This window comes from Hakea prostrata, chromosome 4, assembly GCF_041222555.1.
Source record: "Hakea prostrata isolate BN-2017 chromosome 4, UWA_Hpros_2, whole genome shotgun sequence".
In the NCBI taxonomy this organism is placed as follows: Eukaryota; Viridiplantae; Streptophyta; class Magnoliopsida; order Proteales; family Proteaceae; genus Hakea; species Hakea prostrata.
Window position 1 is genome coordinate 46,791,012 of NC_142603.1, and position 21,802 is coordinate 46,812,813.

The window sequence follows — 21,802 nt, forward strand, 5'->3', positions numbered from 1 at the left end:
AATGCAATAACAAATTGTTATTATGTTAAAATTGTTTATTGAAACAATATTTTTTTTCATAAATTTTAATTTGTGTTTAATAGAATACTAGAAACAAAATAGTTTATCAACAAGTTTTTCCTAATTTTTTCATTTATTGAAACAGGAGACATAGAAGTTGTTCTTCAATTGATTGTCAAATGGACTATTAATGAGAAAAAAAAACTAGTAAAAAATTTCAAGAGTATATTTATGCCATTAATGTATTAGCAAAAATAAAAAATAAAAAAAAATAGTAAACTCATCGCTGGCTAAATAATGTCATAAATTATTGATTTTTTTGTTTTTTCCTTCCTGTTATCGTCTTCGCGTACGAGTCAAAAACTATTGTCTAAGTGTGTAGGTCTTATATTTCTGTTTGAGATTGATTTCAATAACAAATGAATTATAAGACATTTTTATAACTTGAATGAATCATTGAATCCGGTCAACTCAATTATATCCCATTTAAGCTAACATTAATAGAATTACCTATATTGAGTTGTATATAATAGAAATGCCTTGCTATTTGGTTTATGGTATGCCAACCCATATTTGAGACTTCTGAACCCATGCGAATTGTATTGACTAGAGTCAACTGGATTTGGCTTAATCGCCCACCAGACCCTAGTACTTCTCGAAATATGGTATCTGGAATTAGTCACTTGGCAACAATCACATTCTGGGGCTTACCACGACACTTCTCTGGGCTTGGTATTCTGAATTATGCATTGGGCGAACAGTCACATTCCGAGCTTACCACAGTTACTTATCAGAAGCAAGTTTCCAGACTAGCGACTTGACCATTGACACTTTCCAGACATGCCACTTGACGGACTATCAATTATCGGCAAGATCTATAGTATGTACGAAGAACTCCCTTTTACAATTGTACTTGTACTATAACATTAAATGCACCGTACCTACGCATTGATGCTTACCAGAAGATAAGATAAGCTAGCCTGCCAAAATCTTTATGGGTATTGCTTCCAATAGGCTTGTCAACAAGTTGCCTTCGCCTTGGTCCCTTTGATGAGATTCGTTAGGAATTGAATATGGCCATCCTACGGCTAGAATTCATTTTCTCCAACTACAAAATGGGTCTCTTAAGACCCTTGTTTGGTAAGTAAGGCTAAGCCAAGCTAAGCAAAGTTAAAATATAATTAGCTCCTGTGCTTATCAAAGAGAACTTCATTTATTCAGGCATTTATTCCTCTTTGGGAGCAACTGTATTATTCAAAGTAAGACTTTACTATTGGAGTTGACTTACTCTCTATAAAGGCTGTCTACTCTCATATGGTTGTTTATATGTTCGCAGATTTCTAGTTCAACACGCTTCTTGACCGACTCGGAGTAGTCAAATTTTGTAGCAACAGTTCCAATAACTCTTTTCCCTACATCATCCATTAATTAAAATTGACCTAAACCAATATTCATTCAATCTGTAGATTAATAACGATAAGATGGACTTTAGTACACATGGATGGTGGACAAATAAATAAGATTATCTACTAATAGCCTGCATTTATTTTTTAATCTGAAAAAAAAAAATGGTGTTAATCATTACCCGTTGGATAGGGACATTTTTTTTCTCCAAAAGCGAAAATTATTTTCATCATAAACTAGTGTAGGTTCTACTTTCTACCCCCAAAAGGAAAAAATTACCTTCCAAAAGGAAAAAGAAAGTTATAGTATCCACCATAGTTGACTTTAAATTCGATTATAAATAAATTATTCTGCCCATTTAAAAGGCGCAAACTTTTGTGGTCTACCCTCCACGGACGATGCATCACTCGGTTGAATTTTGAGAACCAGCTCATCCGATCGGGTCAACCAGGAGTTTTACATTTAAGGGTAATTTTGTAATTCCGAAAAATATGGGTCATGATTTTCTTTACCAAAAAGAAAAGTGTCCATGATTGTAAACTCAGTTTATGAAAAAAGAAAAAAGAAAAAGAAGAAGAAAGTGTTCATGATTGAACAGAAGAACCCTGTTAATCACACATCCAGATTCTCGGAAGATGTCATTTTCAGACTAATCTGGCTTCTGTTCTTATTAGTCGTCTTCTTCAAGGTTTGGGTTCACCGGCCACTACCTAACTCTCTTTCTTCCTCCTCCACCATATCTCTTTTCCACCCACCAGCTGTTGTGAACCGTCGAAGGAGCTGTCGATCTCTTCAACCACTCCTTCCACCTTTTTAGGTTAGAGGTTTTGGTTGTTCATAATGGAAATTCCACATTCGTCCAAGCCACCGCAACCACCGTTACAGGCGGCGATGGCAGAACATCAACCACCACTTTCGTTTCCCATGGAGATCCCTCATGTAACCGATGAAGTCACTGCTGCTTGGGAATGGGGCAGCCTTCTGGATTTCACTGTCGATGATCAACTTCTTGTCTCTTGGGATTCAGAGACGCACCAGATCGCTCCATCTCTGGAATCTGTCCCTGAGCCTCCGTCAAATAGTGAATCGGATCGTTCTGATGATCGAATTCGTAAGAGGGATCCTCGTTTGACCTGTTCGAATTTTTTGGCTGGTCGAATTCCATGCTCGTGTCCTGAGGAAGATGAGAAGGATGAGGATGAAGAAGCTTCTATGGGGAATAATAAGCGTGCGAGAACTTACTCGGCGGGGAATGCCCGATGTCAGGTTCCTGGCTGCGAAGCAGATATTAGTGAACTCAAGGGTTATCATCGTCGTCATCGTGTTTGTCTTCGCTGCGCCAATGCCACTTCTGTTGTTCTTGATGGCCTGTCAAAGCGGTACTGTCAGCAGTGTGGCAAGTACGTCCAGTTTCTCTTTGTTTTTTGTTAATTATTCGTTTGCGATCATGTGATGTGTTTTAAGAACCCAAAGAATGTTTGGAGGCATTTAGTGAATCATTGAACTGACAGAAAGCCAACAGTCGTGTTGATAATGTCATCTAGTTCATAATTTAAACGAAATGGGATTCCTTCTAGTTAAATTTTAGCCTACTGAGCTGCTGGTCGATGTTACTGATAATTTCTCTGTAATTTCAAACTACTGTGCCACAAGATATTATACATGTAGGACAGTATATTCATGATTCGTTCAGGGTTGGAAATGCTTTTTCCTTCATGGTTTCCACAGTAAAAGCTTGACTTTTGCAATTGTGAAAAGGTCAGAATAGAAAAGACTAGCTATCTTAGCTGAATTGTGTGTTGGTGCTCTGAAATTAGGAGCTGGTACCCTGGCTTTACTTTTCCAGTCATTGGTGCTATGTCCCTTGCTTATCTGATAACTTGTCTTGGTTGGTCGAGAGTTCTTCATTGAAGGCCACACCGCTGAACAGATTGGTGTGTGATTTTGGCGATCCTACTCTATATCTATCTCGTCCTTTGGTTTATTCAGAGTGACATTACTCAAATTTTTATCGAGGAAGAGGAAGTGGGTATCTCTAGGTTGAAATATTCAATTCATTTTTTTTTAATATATTTACTAGAGATTTTGAGCATTAAGATGGCATAATGACTTTTGGTTTGCTTGTTTCATTGTGAGAGATGGAGGAAATGTGCTTCCTATTTAAATTTTACTGATGTTGGTCCCTGGGTGCCAGGTTTCATGTATTGTCAGACTTTGATGAAGGTAAACGCAGTTGTAGGAGAAAACTAGAGCGCCATAACAAGAGGCGGCGCAGAAAAGGTGCAGTCGAAAAGGAACCTCAAGAGGACCTGCCTGCTGAAGATGTTAGTGCTGATGGAGAAGGAGATAAAGGTATATCAGCTCAAACAGATTCCAACACATTTGATCATCTCACTCTAAGGAGCAAATAATGGTTGGGCTGCATTAATTTAATTAAAAAAATTTCTCTGATAAACTTGTGATACATTTCTCTCGAGTGATATTCAGTTTGAGTTGCTGTATAGATTGGGCATTTGAGAAACTTTTGTCTTGGGATGTATCTACGCTGCTTATGCTTCTTGGGGTGTGGTTAGCATTTTTCAAGACATGTTGAGTGGGTGAGCATTTTGTTTCATAACACTGGTTTTGGTTATGTTCTCGACACAGATAGTTTATGCTTGAGCAACCAGCTGGGCAGCAAGGTATCCTTGGATGCTGGAGATGGACACGTTTCTCCACCTAGCTCAGCTCCTGGTTCGCAAAATATCCAGAGTGATAGCGGTGTCTCAAATGTGGTTTCTGGTGAAATGCATATGGATGGAGGGAAAGACAGTTCCAAATGTGCTATTTCTTCACCTATTTGTGACATCAAGAGCTCTTATTCATCTATGGTAGGTATTAAACTACTAGTTGTTTCCATCCTTAGGCTTGGTATGTTAGACTTGAATAATTCTATGCCATTTCTTGTATTGCTTTGTTAACTATGAGATAATGATTCATTATGTGGTTGTAGTGTCCAACAGGTCGAATATCTTTCAAGCTTTATGATTGGAATCCTGCAGAATTCCCAAGACGACTTCGGCACCAAGTATTTCTAATGGATTATAATTGCAGTTTAGTATTTACAGGAGAATGCACTTTTTTCATTTTGAGATTAAGAAAATGGTTAACACATGATACTGTCGCTATTTGCAGATATTCCAGTGGTTGGCCAGCATGCCAGTAGAATTGGAGGGGTATATCCGTCCAGGATGCACCATCTTAACCACCTTCATTTCTATGCCACAATTTATGTGGGAGAAGGTGATGATTTAAATTCTGGGTTGTCTTGTGTCATTTATAAATCTTTTAATGGATAATTGGAGCCTAAACATTGGTTACTGCACCTTTCTACCTATGTTGGGTTTTTATAGATCACTGATATTTTTACCTATAGATTGCCTATGGGTGCATGGCAGCACTTCGACCAACATTAATTTCTGCCGAGCTGACTTCACTGATTCCAGCTGGTTGACTTATGGTTTCTCCTAACATCCTATAAAGTAGTAAAAACTTCTTGTTGTGATTCAATGGAAGTTAAGTCTTTGACTTACTTTTCTTCTTTTTTCTGCTTGCCTCCTATCCTTCTCGATCATTTTGGTTGCTTCTCTCCTCTTATATGAGTCTCTCTCTCTCTCTCTCTCTCTCTCTCTCTCTCTCTGTTTCTCAAGTTAATCAAGCTTGAAATTTGTTCAGTCCCTTGTAGGTGACTGAAACTGGTGATACCAGCTCCATTCTGCTATGCTCTCGTGTATGCATGCTTGACTCTCCATTAGGTCTAACGTTCTAGAATGTTGTGGCTTCAGTGGTCAATTGATTAATTTGCAGGTTTGATGGGTTTCAGGTGTATTTTTTGGTATTCCAACTGTTATATGAGGAGTCCTCTTGTTTCATCTGAGGACGATGAGGTGATCTAACTTCTTTTTATATTCAGATGAATCCTTCTAGAAGGTATCTCATTTCTAGGTCTAATTTATTTCATGGATGAAGTGATGAACCCTTTTCTAGATTGTCCTATTCATTCTTCAAAATCACCTCATGAGGCACATTCTGGCCGGAATTGTTTGAATCAGTCACATGTTGGCAACTCTGATGATTTATGCCTTTCTTAATAATGGCAGGGTTGAAGTTGAAAACTATTTGAACTCGGTTAGAATACTCATTTTTTTTGGTTCCAGCTTTTGTTTCCGCCTTTCTGATTCTTCTAGCCTTTTCTTTAGCCCTTTCAGTGCTTATCTTGGGATTTTAAAGATCCACTTTTGCTGCTTTGAGTTGCTCTGAGCTGAAATTGGGGAGTTCCGTCTGGAAAACCCTAAAGCTCAGTTCTCTCCTACAAAAATACTTATGAGGGATTCCCTTTCTTTACCTCTATTTCCTCCCACTTTGAAGCTTCGGATGGAGGTTAATTTAGGGGATTTCGTACAGTATGAAAGGTTTTTTTAGTAGTTTCTGGTTTTTATTCTTTAGGGGGATGTTCATGTAAGATGATATCACATTGTTGGTATCATATGAGCTTCTGAACTTCATTTATATGGTTTTCAGTTCAGGGTTATGAATGCAATTGCATGTAAAATTATTCCTCATTTCAAATCAGATTTTTTTATAATAATAATAATAATAATTTAAAAAAATTTTCAAGATGTTTTAGGGAATAGTTACAGGATTCAAATCCCGACTCTGTTAAACAACACCTCATGGGATTCTTCAAGTCGACTTTGCTGTTGACAATCATGGCTAAGCTGAGTTTGTCATTTATACTTGGATATCCTCCTATTTTCTTGCCTCTTTAAAGGAATGGCATAAAAAGCATTAACATAAAATATGTAAACTGTTATGGTGGGTCAGGCAGAGCAACTTATCTAAGTTGGTTTTGCTGTTTTGCTTAGTGTTGTCGATCCCTTTTTATTAGGTCACGGACGCATTCTCCTACCCCTACCGGAGAATGAAATGCATGGGGGCAGGGGTTGGTCCCATGTAGACAACTGCGTCTTATCCTTAGTATTAATCCTTTGTGTGTGTGGGGGGGGGGGGGAGGGTTTGGGTTGCTTATATGCTGGTTAAGTGCATCTTATCATTAATCCGTGGGGAAAAGAGCATGGCCTCCATGCTATTGCAGTGGCTATATAGCTGGGCAGTGATCAGCCTTAATCATTGGACATTATCACACCTTTAGTTGGCAAGGCGTTACTTAGGTGGCACCTTGGTCTCTAGGCACTTTGGTCAACCTGGGTAGCTTGGTTGCCTAGGTGGGCACCTTGTACAGGTTGCTTGCTTAATTGGGTTTCCCTATGTATTGACTCTCCAAAGGCTTGGTTCACCTAGGTGCCCTGGCTACTATGATCACACCCTCTCGCTTTCCTTCTTTTTTTTTTTTTGGGGGGGGGGGGTTTACAACACCTCTCAGTTTTTAACATATGGTATTTTTTTAATCTTTATTTATGATGCTCGAAATACCACTGGAAGTTTGTTAAAAATCATCATCATCTCATAGCCTTTTTGCTTCCTTATTCAGTTTTAGAAGGATAATGTAAATGCTATTTTATTCTTGCTTTACATCCAATGCTCATATAGTCATATTGTCCATTCATCTTAATTAGCTTTAGCTTACAAATATATTCTGTTGCATTGAGCAGTTATCAGAAGATGCTGCTTCTTACGTGTGTAATCTTTTTAGTGCACGTGAAAGTTTGTTATCAGGAAGAGGCACAGTTCTTCTTCATCTAAACAACATGGTTTTTGAGGTTCTAAAAGGTTTGTTGAAATTCTTTATGTTTTGAGTTTTTTTTTTGTTGGATTAAGAGCTTCTTATATACTGGGATGGGAATGAGAATATTAATGCCACCGAATGGGTGTGAACCCAAGACCTCCCCATGAGAGGTTGGGCCTTTAACCGCTTTATTTATGTTTTGAGTTGATATGAGGGTGAAATTGATGTGATGCTTTTTCGTGTTACTTTTATTATTATTCATTACATATTACATAGCTTTTCCAAAGATGATTTTACACAGAGGATATGTGATGGAGAAACATGGCCTTTGGCCAACCCAAACCCAACTGGGTTTCCGAACCAAGATGTTGAGTTTTAGGGAATATATATTATATATTATCTGGGGAAATAATGTCTTTCTTTAGTTTATTCCATCTGCTTTAGCAGTTAGATTCCTGGGATATTTGGATTCCTAGTTTGAGTTAGTGTCCTAGTCAAAGATTTAAGTCTTAGTTTAGGAGTCTGAATTTTCTATATATATGATATGATGTAATTCCCAACAGTTAGACAGATTGAATAGAATGAATTGGGTTTGTGAGAGCCTGTCTGGCTAGTGTATGCATGTGAGGACTCTTTTCCCGTCGCCCCTTTCTATTATGAGATTCCCTTCCTAATTCTTATAATTTCCCTCTTGTGAAAGCCCACCACTATAGCAGGCAATTCTCAGGTCTCATTATTTGGTATCACAGCAAAAATCCCTACCTCTATACTTTCTTCCTTCTCTATTCCCTCCCCACTAATTGTGCTCTGCTATACAGCAATCCCCCCCCCCCCCCCCCAACCAACCAAAAAAATAAAAATAAAAAGAAAATAAAAGAAAAATCCAGAGCCTCACCTGCTCCTGTGATTTGACAGAACCAAAAAGAATAAAGAGCAAGAGATCAAGGAACAAACAAAAAGAAAAAGAGAGAGGGAAGAAGACATAGTGAGAGACATACAGCCCCAAAAAATGAAAAAGAAAGAAGAGATCATGGGAAATAGCCGAAGCAGAAAATTTAAAGAGCAAAGAAAGAGAAAAAAAAAAATGAAAGAAACAGCAGAAGAAGAGAAGATCAATAGGCACAATCCCAGAAAAAAAAAAGGCAGAAGAGATAGAAGAAGAAAAGCATAGCGGAGATAATACCTGGTCAGAAAAACCCATGGATTGCTGATTTGTTTCTCCATCACAAGCAGCCATTGTTTGCTGGTTTGAGTAAGAGAAACAAAACCAAAGAAAAAAAAGGAAGAAAGAAAAGAATCCCAAGCCCCAATGGTAACCTCACCCATCCACGACTCCTAGTCTTTCCTTTCCTTCTCTATTCTAGTTATTTCAATCCCACGATTCCTTTTTAAATTTCAGAATTAATGTTTCCTTTAATTCTTGATCTATTTTAGTTCTCTTTTTTCCAAGTTTAACCCTGTTTTAGGTTACATTCTTCCTTGTGTTTTTTTACATTTTGCCATTTACTTATAGATTTTCATTTAATCACGATGTTGCCACCCCTTCAAAGCATTCATTTTGATTACTATTATGCCAGTGTTATCATAACCTACCACATGGGGATAGAGGATTTATTCCTTTCGGTTCTGGATAGGTTCAATAAAATGCAAGTAGAGCTTTTTAACTTGACAATGGGTTAGGGAGCTTGCCAATATTCACAACAATTTTGATGATGCGTTGTTAAGCGTGCTAAAATCATTAGAAGATGAATGACATATTGAAGCTGATGGAAATGATCAATGATTTACATGGTGCATTCAACATTGAGATTGAAGAACTAATCAATGGTTTGAAATCGGTTGTGAAGCCCCATCAATAAATTTCCTTTGAAGAGATGTCATTTGCTAACGATCTTAAGCCAATTGACGCTGAGATGTGTTCGATCACCACCTCATCAAAGTTAGTATTTGTGGATGCGAATCATATGGTATGGAGTTTCTCATTATATAGAACCCATGGACTATTTTGGTTGACTAAGTTGTTTAATAAGATTATGAGCACAGGGTAAATGCCAGATGAATGGAGAAGTGTTGTGGTTCCAATTTACAAAAATAAAGGAAATATTCAAAGCTGTAATAACTATAGGGGCATTAAATTGATGATCCATACTATGAAATTATGGGAGAAAATACTTGAAATCCGTTTGAGACACTTAATTACAATTACGGAGAACCAATTTGAATTTATGCCGGGAAGATCTACAATGGAGGTTATTTATCTAATTAGGAGACTTATTGAAAGGTATAGAGAGGAAAGACCTTCATATGGTATTTATTGACCTAGAAAAAGCTTATGATGGAGTCTCTAGAGCGTTAATTTGGCAAGTACTAGAGAAAAGAAGTGTTGCAAGTAAATATGTAGATAGAGTTAAGGATATGTATGATGGTTTGGTGACTAGTGTAACAACAGTGGGGGGACAAAGTAATGAATTTCCAATTACAATTGGGCTCCATCAAGGATCAATTTTAAGCTCATATCTATTTGCACTTGTCATGGATGAATTGACCAAAGACATTCAAGATGAGGCCTCCTGGTGTATGCTTTTTGTTGATGATATTGTGTTGATTGATGAGACTCAAGTGGGGATTAATACCAAATTAGAATCATGGAGAGTCGCTTTGGAATCAAAAGGCTTTAAACTAAGTAGAACGAAGACAGAATATCTAGTTTGTAACTTTAGTTATGATTGGGCAGACGATGAGGTGGTGATACTTGACGATAATGAGATTTCTCAGAGTGATTGGTTTAGGTACCTAGGTTCAATCATAAGTAAAAGAGGTGATTTAGAGGATGATGTTTCCCAAAGAATTAAAAAATGGTGGATGAAGTGGAGAGGTGCGTCCGGGGTCTTGTGTGATCGGCATATTCCATTAAAGTTTAAAGGAAAATTTTATAGGACCGTTGTTCGACCAGCTATGATGTATGGTGTAGAGTGTTGGGCTGTTAAAAAGAATTATATAAGATAAACTCAGTGTAACAGAAATGAGGATGCTAAGATGGATGAGTGGCAAAACTAGGATGGATAAGATAATGAATGATCATATTAGAGTTGGTTTGGGAGTTGCTCCCATAAGTAATAAGCTTTGAGAAAGCCGTTTGAGGTGGCACGACCACGTTCAACGGAGACCTATAAATGCCCTTGTATGGAAAAGTGATATAATCTAGATTGAAGGAACTAGAAGAGCTAGGGGTAGACCTAAGATAACCTTAAGAGAAGTGGTGAGAAAGGATATGCATAGCTTAGGCCTTGTATCTAGCTTGGCCTTGAACAGAATTGATTGGAAGGCAAGAATCCATGTAGCTGACCCCATTTAGTTGTGACAAGGCTTATTATTGTTATTGTTGTATAGGACTTGTGGTGAGTTTTTCAAACACCAGGAGAGTTGATGTAGAAATACATTCTTGAACCAACCCAGACCCATCTGCTTATGCTGGACATCCATGTGGGAAATATTATTTGGGTAAATAATGATGATCTTCATTTGTTCTGTTTATTTTAGCAGTTAGCTCCCTAGGATATTTGGTTTCTAATTAATTTTAGTTTCGTAGTTTGAGTTAGTGTCCTACTCCAAGAGTTAGTATTTGTTTAGGAGTCTAGTTTTTTATATATTTGACGTAACCCCATCATTAGACAGATTGAATAGATTGAGTTGAGTTGTGTTTGTGAGTGACTGTCACTAGTGTGTTTGTGTGAGCACTCCTTTCTATCATGCAATTTCCTTCCCCATTCTTCTTTCTATTCTTCTAATTCCTCTTATGTGAAAGACCACTATAGCAGGCCATTCCCTGGTCTGCATTTAGATGTGATGAAAATCGGCTGTCTAATTCCAACCATATGTTGGGATTCTTCCGTACATCCCTACACCAGCAGGTCCAGCACTAGTGTAGGCATATGCTAGTTGATGTAAATTGACAGTCTAATTTCAGCCACCAGAAACCTAACCCTAAATTGCTGCAATTTCCAGCACACTTTCCACCATAAAGTTTTTTAATTAACATTTAGTCATAGAGCTCCTTAGCTCAACATAACCTCACTTTATGTCCCTACCATCATACTGTATGTCCTACCAACCCTACCCTAAGTTGACCTAAACACCAATTCTTGAGCTAGCCAAACAAACTAATTCGTAGATTTTCTTTTGGGTAAGTTACTAGTTCATATGAGACCCTACTTATTGGCTTGTAGTTGGACCCTTCCCACCTAAAGCCATATTACAGCTAAACTCTAGCAGTTACTGTTTACTAATCATGATAGGTCACATCTCCAACATTTTGTTGTACAACTTATATTAGGAAATGGTTAGGAATCAATGAAAGAGCGAGACTAAACTTTAGGTACGACTTGATATCTTAAATATCCAGGTGTTGCTAGGTATCCAAGCATATTTCTAGGGTCCTAGACGACAGCAGCCTTTGTGGTATTGTCAAATTCCAAAGGATTAGAAGTCAATTGGATTCTATCCCTATCAGTCAAAAATTTTGACTTTCTACTGTTGGAGAGTTGTTCTCAAATCTAAATATCCTATAAATCTAAATATTAATAAACATTTCAAAAGCAGAACTGTTGTAAAATAGTCATATGTTTAAATATCTGTATTCTCATCCAAGTTTACTATGATGCTGTCCGCATGTGTCAAATAAGGTTTGACCGGAAGGTAGATCCTTCTATATAAATCAACTATAAGCAATTCTGGATTTGTTGGAAAGCTGTTTATTGTGATCTACCCAATACAATATTACAAGGTCTCATGTAAGAGTAGAATCATTTGATCAGTCAAACCTCTCAGATTGGTGGCGACGTTCTCCTTGATTTGGGGTGTCACTTTCTCTACTGTTCTGTTTATTGTGATCTGCCCAATACAATATTACAAGGTCTCATGTAAAATTAAAATCATTTGATCAGTCAAACCTCTCAGATTGGTGGCGATGTTCTCCTTGATTTGGGGTGTTACTTTCTCTACTGTTCTGTCCATTCTTATTCGTTTTCTTTCTCGTAGTCCTGATTACATGATTTTGGTTTCTAGGAAACAACATAAACCAAATGTGGGACTAGTATGCCAAGACAATGACCAATACCAAGAACAACATAAACCAAATGTATTTTTTTGTCCATTTAAAACTTCAGGCTTGCTTGTTCATTTCTGCTATGTAGTAGTCCTATGCTGATTTTTGATGACTTGATATGGCTTAATATTGATGATATCAGGTATATATTGTAGCTTACTAAATAATGTTAGGAAAGAGGGGGAATAAAAAAATACACTGGGGTGCCTTGATTGCCTAGACAATGCTGAGGGACACCTTATTGCCTAAGCCTTTAGTCACCTCCATTGCTTTGGATGCCTTGGTGCCTTGACAATCCATGTTGACAATGGAGCTATATTTATTGTTCCACCAAGGCCCACCCTCAATATATGGATTTTAAAAATGAAATTTAGTTTGTTTCAACAAAAAGTGAAGTTGTTGCCTGTCTTTATTCCCTCTCCTTCCTCTCTTCCCCTCAACTTCTCCCTGGACCTCATTGCAATTGCCGTTCTTCCCTTTCCGTGTTTCTCCAGACTCCAATGCTAGCAACCCATGCCAACAGCTTTAATCAACCTGCAAAACTGTTCATTTTAACTCGTTCTCTTCTCCAACTTACCCTCCTTAATTTTCCTTTCTTTTGGGGTTTAGAGGTGGGGTGGGAGAGGGGCTCAAGTTGTAGAAGAATGTAAAAGTATCATAGCTTATTCCTCTTGTTCCTAGTTGTTTAGTTATCTGAAAAATGGGATTTCTGGTTTATATGCCTTGAAAGAGAGGGTTGACAAGTTAATATCTTGATACAAAATAAATATATTCACAATGGTCTGGTGACTAGCATTAGATATGTGGGAGACTGAGGCCTTGTCTTTTTGCACTAATTATGGATGACCTAACCAAAAAGTCCAAGACAAAAGCCCCCGTGGTTTATGCTTTTTGGGGATAATGTTGTTTTGTTGGATGAGGTAATAGCAGGGATTAATCTTAAATTAGAGCTATGAAGATCAACCTTAATAGCAAGAGGTTGTAAGGTTAGCAGGCCAAAGACAGAGTATATGACATGTTCTTTTAGTTATGCTATGATGAATGTTAACATTCTGCAATTTGGGGTTTAAGAGATATAGGGTAATGATTGTTTCAGGTATTTGGGGTCAATCATAAATAAGGAAGGTGACATAGAGGATGATATTTCACATAGAATTGAAGTGAGCTCGATGAAGTAGTGAGGTGCTTCCGGAGTGTTGTTTGGTCGAAGTTCTAAAGGGATGCTGTCCCCCAGCATATGGGGCAGAGTGTTGGGCGGTTAAGAGGTGCCGTTTTGAGAAGCTTTGTGTTGCAAAGGTGAGGATATGAAGTTGAATGTGCAGAAAAACTAGGAAGGATGAAGTAAAGAATAAGCTTTAGAGTAGACTTTGGAGTTTCCTTGATAAATGATGAATTAGTTGGCTGGGATGAAATGGCCATGTTCAATGGAGGTCCATAGAGGACCCAATAAAGAGAAGTGGTATGATCCAAATTGAAGGAGTTAAAACAGGTAGAAGCAGGCCTAAAAGACTATGGGTGAAGTTGTTAGGAAGGACTTAGTTAGTCTAGGTCTTATTTCAAGCTCCTTGGATTGAGCCTTTTGGAGGGCAAGGATCCATGTAATAGACACGATGTTGCTGAGATTTTTCTATTTTGTTGGGCTGTGTGTTGCTCCTCTTATTCTTACCATTTTCTTCTCCCCATCTCTCATTTGTCTTTTTGTATATATTTTTATTTCACTATGCTTTCTGTTTTTTGTTTGGAAACATGTGGCAAACCCCATGAAGTTGTGAAGAGGCTGATTTCTTCTTGTTTTTGTGTGCCTTAATTTAAAATAATCTACTTTTTCATTGCTGATGGATTGATTTACTGAGTGCAGATGGAACGTCATTGATGAATGTCAAAGTGGAGGTGCAGGCCCCAAAACTTCACCATGTTAATCCTATCTGTTTGGAAACTGGCAAGCCTATGGAGTTTGTTGTGTGTGGTAGTAATTTAAACCAGCCTAAATTTCGGTATGTTCCTGTCTCTTTGTTGTTGATGCATTAAATTCATTTGGTGAATTTATTGCAATTGATGCTGTCACACCCTACTTGACGGTAATGGACTAACCCAACTGCTTGCGGGTGTGATCCATAGTCACAAGATCAACTGTCATGATGCTACAATCGAAACAATCAATATAATATAATAATCATGAGCAAAAAGGAACAAATGTCATGTATAATAAATAAAGAATGGGAACCATCACAAGAACGGGATGGAAATGCTTGTTAATATTTAATTACATCCTTTGTTTCAAAATTTAATAATTAAACTGTCACAAAATGTTATCTCAAACCCCAACAAAGAAAGGAAATCCTAGGCAAACTACGCTCTATATGAGCACTCGATGCAAGCACACAATCCGTTATGTGGTTCATATGCCTCCATAGGAGGCACCTCATAAGTCTCCATAAGAGTAGGGATCTCTTGCTTAGCGTATCCATCATAACCTGCATACATGTCTAAAAATAAACGCCCCAAAAGTGGGTGAGTTCTAAAGAACTTGCGAGGTAACAATCCACATATATGAAATGAAGAATGCACATGAGATGATGACCTAAGATGTTGTCTACTATGCTAACCATGTTGGTTTCTATCTAGGTGAACACGCATCGAGATCATCACCAATCTCCTCTGGGTAGGTTCACACTCACACTGGCCCCTCATGTCTTCAAATTGTCTTTTGGGCGCCCATGATTGTGGGGGTCTAAGGGTAAGTCACCACTTTTTTTTTTTTTTTATCACAACTAGGGTATGAGTAGTAGGTCCATCATGATCACATGAGGACCATTGGTTTGAGATTGGCACGTGTTAATGGAAATACCTAGCAATGCAAAGGTTTATCTACGTGTCATGCCACTTATGGTCAAGATACCTTTCCTCAAGCCACATTGCTCTTGTTGGTTCGGTATCCCTCCCAATCTAGGGATGTCGATCCTCACGACTCCTATCCGTCTTTTGGATGAACAACCCATACCCTTATGGTCATCCACATATAATACATTAGTAGCACTTTATGTCCCCTCATTGCTCTCAATCATCTTTTAGGCACCCCACGGGCTCAACCCATACCATTTGCAACTCTACTATGAATGATACACTAGTAGTACCATGTCTTCTTACAGCTCTCAATTGTCTTTTGGACACCTACCAGTCACCTACCGCTATCATGGGTCATTATGCTCAATGTCTTCGCTGAAAGGGTAGCAACATGTGAAAAGGTCCCTAAGCATGCATCTAAATAGTCATATATATGCACACACACATCTATTGTATGCAAGAAGTACCAAGGCGACGGTCTAAACCACAACCCTTGATATATTTATAAATATGGATGCAATATGTCAACTCCTAGCTCGACATGCCTTTTGTCATATAATAAAGAAGGAATTAAATAAACATGTTAATCATATTCCTATGATGCACCTAATGCATGCATATCCTAAACAACATATACAAGCTTCGTAGTACATCATAGACACAAATAGAAACCATATGTAAGGGATGAGTAGTAGACCTATTTGCATATTGTTCCCTCACCTGAATGATCGTCCAAAACCCTTGAAATTTATCCAAACTTCACAATCAATTGCTCTAACAACTCATTGGAATTCCTAGAATCATGTTGGTATGGTTAGAATTAGGTTTAGGTTTCATTCTGGCTAAATCAAACACAAGACCACCAGACAACAAAGCAGGTGCTCGGTCAGGGCTGTTTGGCTCAATCGACCTTGACCGCTTAGGGTCGCGAACAGAAGCCTAGATCCGAAATTCACACTTTGATCAAACCTCAGGGGGTTCTAGGCTAATCTTAGGCATGTATTTTGGCTTTGATGCACGTCCAAACACTCACAAACAACAACAATAAAAAGGACAATCTAGATCTAAAGATCTAATCAATCTAGAAGAAGATGATCCTATTTTGGAATGTTTTGCAGTTGGGAAAGATGTGGATCTCATCTCTCATGCTAGATTTGATTAGAGTTGATGGAAAACAAAGGTTCTCCAATCAAGTATAACTTTCCACCATAAATTTATCACATCAATCTCCTCAAAATTAAGGAAGAACAGAAGAGAATTGAAGAGATTGATATTTTTACCATCAAAATTGAAGATTTTGTGAAGGTCCAAGCTTTCTGCCTCAAACACCGATGTTTTTCTCTTTGAAAAGCTCCCTTTGACTCACTCTATAACCCTTGGGCGTCTAACAATAAAATGATCCCGAAATCTGGGTTTAAAGCTATTAAATAGCGGTTTAAGCTCATAAAAACCTTGGATTTCCCATACTGTGCTGACCAACCAAGTACCTATGGCGGCAGGATGGTGGCCAACAGCCCCTGTCATTGTCTTGCTAGAGACATGAGTACAAGCTATGGGGGGAGGCCTAAGGCTCATACCTGGACTTGGGTATATCACCCAACTTCCACTCCTGGAAGCTGGTAATCCGCCTTCCACTCCTGGAAGCTGGTAATCCACCTTCCAATCTGTTCGGGTTTGAGTCCAATCTTCTTCCGAATTCGAACATGGCGGTAGAACCTTAATCTCCACCATCCAAATCCATGGATTCATATGCTAATCTAGTGGTCTCTAATTGGATGCCCCACAAGTTCCTTTTGTTGGATCCACGGGTCCTCAGGCTTGCAAGTAGGGTTTCAGGTTAGAATCCTTGAGGATATCATGGATGCTCTCTTACAAATCCATTCCCAGTAACCCTGTTTATACAACTTTTTTGTAAAGTTTATTGTTGATTGATGTCTAATTTTTATTTTTTAGGCAGACTTTTTCTTCTTTTTCTTGAGATTACTTGGTGCAAGGAACCTTAAGTTCTTAGCAAATAATGTTATCTTACATTATTCAGTTATATTTTAAGTGGGGGTCTGTGACATAGAATCAGTACTTTGTTCATCCTATTTTGGCAGGCCTTGTACTAAATAGTCATCGCTGGGGTGCAAAAAGCTTGTTCCAGAGTATTCTCTAAGTGGTGTTATATTTTCTTTTAGTTTAGGACAATGGGGTAGGCTCTGAGTTGAAAAATATTTTCAAGTAGCTGAAACCAGTTGCTGGGGAATGCTTACAAATTGTTTTAGTAGCATTATTGAAGAGCCTTTGGTTTCTCGATGAGCTAACGTCAGTAGTGCTTGCTTGTCTGGAGGCTACTTGTTCCTTCACTTGAGGCCCTTGGATTGGTGCTTATCCATCCTGTAATGCTAATTGAATTTAATTTTATTTCAATTTGACAAAAATATTCATAATTGTGAAGGCTACTGTACCAAACATTTTTTAGGAACGCAGTACTCAAAAATCATTGTTTTTTTTATGGAGATACCGTGTCTTCTTTTGGGATATCTTCTCTTCACCAAAGCTATATTTGGTTGCTCTTGCAGTCTTTTGGTGTCTTTTGCTGGCAACTACCTTGAACATGATTGCTGCGTTGCAATTCCAGATGGGAAGAGCGAAGCTTACAGTTGTGACCATCAAATGTTCAAGATATATATCCCTCACACAGAGCCAGCTCAATTTGGCCCTGCATTTATTGAGGTGTGTTCTCTTGGAACATTTTAGCCGACCCCATTTAGTTGGGACAAGGCTTATTGTTGTTGTTGTTCTCTTGGAACATTTTTTTGCTAAGTATTGAGTTCTGTATGATTCAACTCTTTTGTTCTTAAATTATGGGTTATCACAAAATAGTACTCGAAATTTCTGTTTGGATGCAACTCTTATCTGTTCTTTATCACCCCTTCACAATTTGGACATTATCAACCATAACTATGTTCTTTGGCTGGTCACCGGTGTATGTTCATTATTGGAAATGGATCCTACGTTCTGGGATTCTTCTTTGTTGATATTTTTTCTAATGTAAAGAAGATTAGCACTTATTTGTTGGCAATATACAGTCACATCTTATGTTATTGCTCGACTGGTTCTCCCAGGGCATTTTCATGTCCTTGGCTCTCATTTTTTTCTGTTCTTAGTTTCTTGATATATAAACTGCCAAGTATCAAAATGAGGGTTTCCTTCGTTTCTGTTGTTTCCTAATTCAGTTTAATTTGTTTATTATTGGAAGGTTTATCCATTGAAAAACATATATATGTAACTTCTACTTCTTTCCCTTGCAGTTTGAATGCCATCTTTTGGTCCTTTGTGTTATATGTATGCATAGACATATGTATGTATTTTTCATGTCTGACGCTAGTAACTGAGATGGACAAGGTCTGAAATGTTGATTATTATTGCATAAATCATGAATTGATGTATAGAATCACCCTAAATGGTTGTTTATTACTTCTGTAGGTTGAAAATGAATCGGGTTTGTCCAACTTCGTTCCGCTCCTCTTTGGAGACGCTGAAACATGTTCTGAAATGCAGATAGTGCAGCAGAGGTTTGAAGAATCTCTCTGTTCAAAGAGACATCAGGTTGAAGTTATGGATGTTTTATCTGAGTCGTGCGAGCTGTTTGCTTTAAAGCAAGCAGCCATGTCTGAACTTGTTTTAGATATTGGATGGTTGTTGAAGGAGCCAAAGTTAGAAAAATTTCAGGGGTTTTTGACCAGTACAAACATTCAAAGGTTAAATCGTTTGTTAGATTTTCTCATTGAGAATGAGTTATTTACTATTTTGGAGAAAATTGTAAAATCTCAAAAAATTCCGATCCATATGGAGTTCTTGGATAGCATTGATGGAATTGATGATGCTAATATGAGACAATTTCGTAAGTCTCTGAATCATGCTAGAGAAGCTGTCCAGAAAAATTGTCATCATGCCGGGAATTCAGAAGTAGTGCGTCTGGGAAACTCGAGAAAGAATGCATCTGATCAAAGCTATAAGGGAGATTGCAACTTCTCTATATTTCCAAATAGTAATCAGGTACCAATTTTTCTTCTTCTTCTTCTCTCCCTCTCTCTTTCCCCCTTTTTTCCAATAAGAATCTTTTTGAAATATCTGTGGTGCCTGATGGAGGGATTTATTATGAAAACAGAAAGACAACAAAAATTATTTTAGAAGGATTGATAATTATTTGTTTATTTATTTTTAATTTTTTGTTGGGGGATCGCGGGTGGTGTGGAAGTTGGGTCTGCAAGGAAACCTAACATTGGCTGTGTTAACAAGGTTTCCTTAGGTATATCCAAACAATGCCACTTTAAGCATGGTAGACATTGGGTTGAAGTCAAGGCAAGATTTCTTTGGCTTTTGCTTTTGTACTTTTCCTGCTTCATTCTGGTGGGTATGGAAACCGTCTGTTAGATTTTGCCTTGTCGAAATTCAAGGACTTCCGCATTAGCCACCCCTGAGAAAAAAGAGGAGAGAATCTAAGTACTGTCAGCGCTTGATCTCTTTTTTGAAGGCGTTCTGCCAAATTTTAGTTTGGTCTCATACCTCTATATCTTTTCTCTATTTGGGTGAAGGTACATAGATGTTCATTACATTGATTTCAGAAATGTTATTTTGGTTGCATTAGAATCTCTCTAAACTTTGTTCTTGGGCTTCCCAGGATTTGGAAAAGAGAGAAGAAAATTTGGAAACAACTACGGCTACAGATTTTGGAGAAAGCACTTTATTTGAGCCACTTGTAAATGGAGATGTTCATAGGAAATTGAAGTGTCAAGCACATCAAATGAATCTACGGATGCGGAAGCCAGGTGTATTCATCTCTCCAACAACATTTATGAGACCACGGTCTCTTGTGCTCTTTGTTGCAGCTGTTGTCATGTGTTTTGGGATATGCAGTGTCCTCCTTCACCCCCAAAAGGTTGGGGAAATTGCTATTTCTATTCGTCGATGTGTATTTAGTAACCATGAGCCATAGAATCTCTCAGTTGGCCCAGAGTATGTCCCAGAGTATGTCATTTTACCTGGTTGATTGTGTGTTGCCATGTAAATTTCTGCCGATGTGATTCTGGTAACAATGAGCAGGTTGTAACAACTTGCTGACAACACCAGCTGCTGCGTCTCTTGATGAGTTTGTGTGATTCCCTCTGGTTCACCATCTGCAGTTAAAATAGCCTTCTGGTTGTAGAGCATTGATTAGTTCAGTGGTAAAGAAATGTGCAACAGGGAATAGATTCCCCATTTTATTTATTTTCGCTCTGTAACATAGGTGAATTTTGGTTTATCTATGACCAAGGGCATACTGTTGATCCTGCTCCGTGGTTCTATTTAGGCATGAACTTTGTAAAGAGTAGATGGTTCTGCAGCCATGAAGTCATGATAAGAGTCTGTATGAACCCAGTTATGGAAACCTAACCTGTAGCTAATCCAAAAGCTGATTCCTTGTTGGATTTTTCCCTGGCTGGTGGTGGAGGTTTAATTGTGTAATAGAAAGTTGAGGTTTTATTGTGCAACGGAGATAGATGAAATCATGTTGCCGTCAGGTACTTTCAGTGTTTACAAACGAGGCTATGGTGGAAGAATCAGGAGGGGGAAATTACACCAATTCAGTTTTTGAGATATCTTCTTCCTTTTCTTTCTTTCTTTCTTTATTATAATTTAAATTAATTAATTTATGAATATTATTATTATTATTTTATTATCTTGTGAGAGCCATCTATTATTTATAAAAATAAGAGCAAATTATACCGACATCCAAAATAGAGGCCTTAAAGCACTACACCCTATTTTATATTTGAAAAGCAGATGCCCTAAAAATTGATTTTTATTGAATATATTAGTCCAATTTGTTATAGAAAATTGTTAAATTAATGTTATTTTCTTTCAATTTAAAAAATCTCTATCAAACTATGAAGGAAAAAGAATAAATAGTGGTTTAGCCATTTTCAATGATTAATTGGAATAATGTGTTTGAATTTTATCTGGTTCATTTTTGACAAATAAATGTACTATTCATTTCCTTCTAGGTAAATGACACATGTTCATTAGGCACACTCACATCAAAGGTTCAGATTAAATTAAAATAATTTTTTTTCTATTTTGTAAATATAAAATATTACCTCAACCTTTGGAGTGATTGGTAGACATATGTCTAGTGTACTTCATCCAGAGGGAAATGGCTGATGAGAAATGGACATGATAAAGTTTCATAATGTGTAAAATGAAAATCTAATTTTGAGGTGTCTTTGTTTTTCAAGCATAAAATGGAGAGTTAGACTGTCACTGTTTTAAGGCTTCCATTTTGGAGTGCCAATGCAATTTGCTTAAAATAAAGTTTTCTATACACTCCCTTCGTTTTGCAATTAATCTCAGGACACCTCTCCAACTGTGCAAAATTTTAAAATAGATGCAATGTGTTAAGTCACCGTTGAGAACTGTTTCCAATTGACGGTTGGAAATACTTGGAATCAAGGAACGAAAGTTCGCCAAAGTTTCGGTGAGATTTGGCATTTGTTCAAACAGATTTCGACCCCTCATTTAGGGGGTATTTTTGGTCATTTTGGGCTCAAACTTGGTGTTTACCCTAATTTGATGCAAATATTTGGTAAATTTGAATTATTTTATATAAATTCGTCCATGTAGATTTTCTTTCATAGTCACATTTAACATGTTGCTTGGTTGTAAAAATCTCTAGATTCATGAAATCTAGAGATTCACTT

At 37.6% G+C, this 21,802-nt stretch overlaps 1 protein-coding gene across 1 annotated transcript; it reads left to right on the forward strand.

The window, feature by feature from the left end:
* The first annotated feature begins 1,967 nt into the window (after window positions 1-1,967).
* On the forward strand, window positions 1,968-20,782 carry LOC149019178 (squamosa promoter-binding-like protein 7). Its single transcript, XM_089153233.1, has 10 exons — window positions 1,968-2,804; window positions 3,599-3,756; window positions 4,051-4,274; window positions 4,397-4,471; window positions 4,579-4,686; window positions 7,056-7,173; window positions 14,092-14,227; window positions 17,642-17,795; window positions 18,549-19,121; window positions 19,747-20,782. The coding sequence occupies exons 1-10, from the start codon at window positions 2,245-2,247 to the stop codon at window positions 20,059-20,061; spliced, it is 2,421 nt and encodes an 806-aa protein (XP_089009359.1). The 5' UTR covers window positions 1,968-2,244; the 3' UTR covers window positions 20,062-20,782.
* Window positions 20,783-21,802: the final 1,020 nt, after the last annotated feature.

Bases quoted from the DNA above. Each gene is read 5' to 3' on its own strand.
- LOC149019178 (XM_089153233.1), top strand. From the start codon at position 2,245: ATGGAAATTCCACATTCGTCCAAGCCACCGCAACCACCGTTACAGGCG. The intron at 3,757-4,050 runs GTATATCAGCTC...TTCTCGACACAG, and splicing joins TGATGGAGAAGGAGATAAAG to ATAGTTTATGCTTGAGCAAC. The intron at 19,122-19,746 runs GTACCAATTTTT...TGGGCTTCCCAG, and splicing joins TATTTCCAAATAGTAATCAG to GATTTGGAAAAGAGAGAAGA.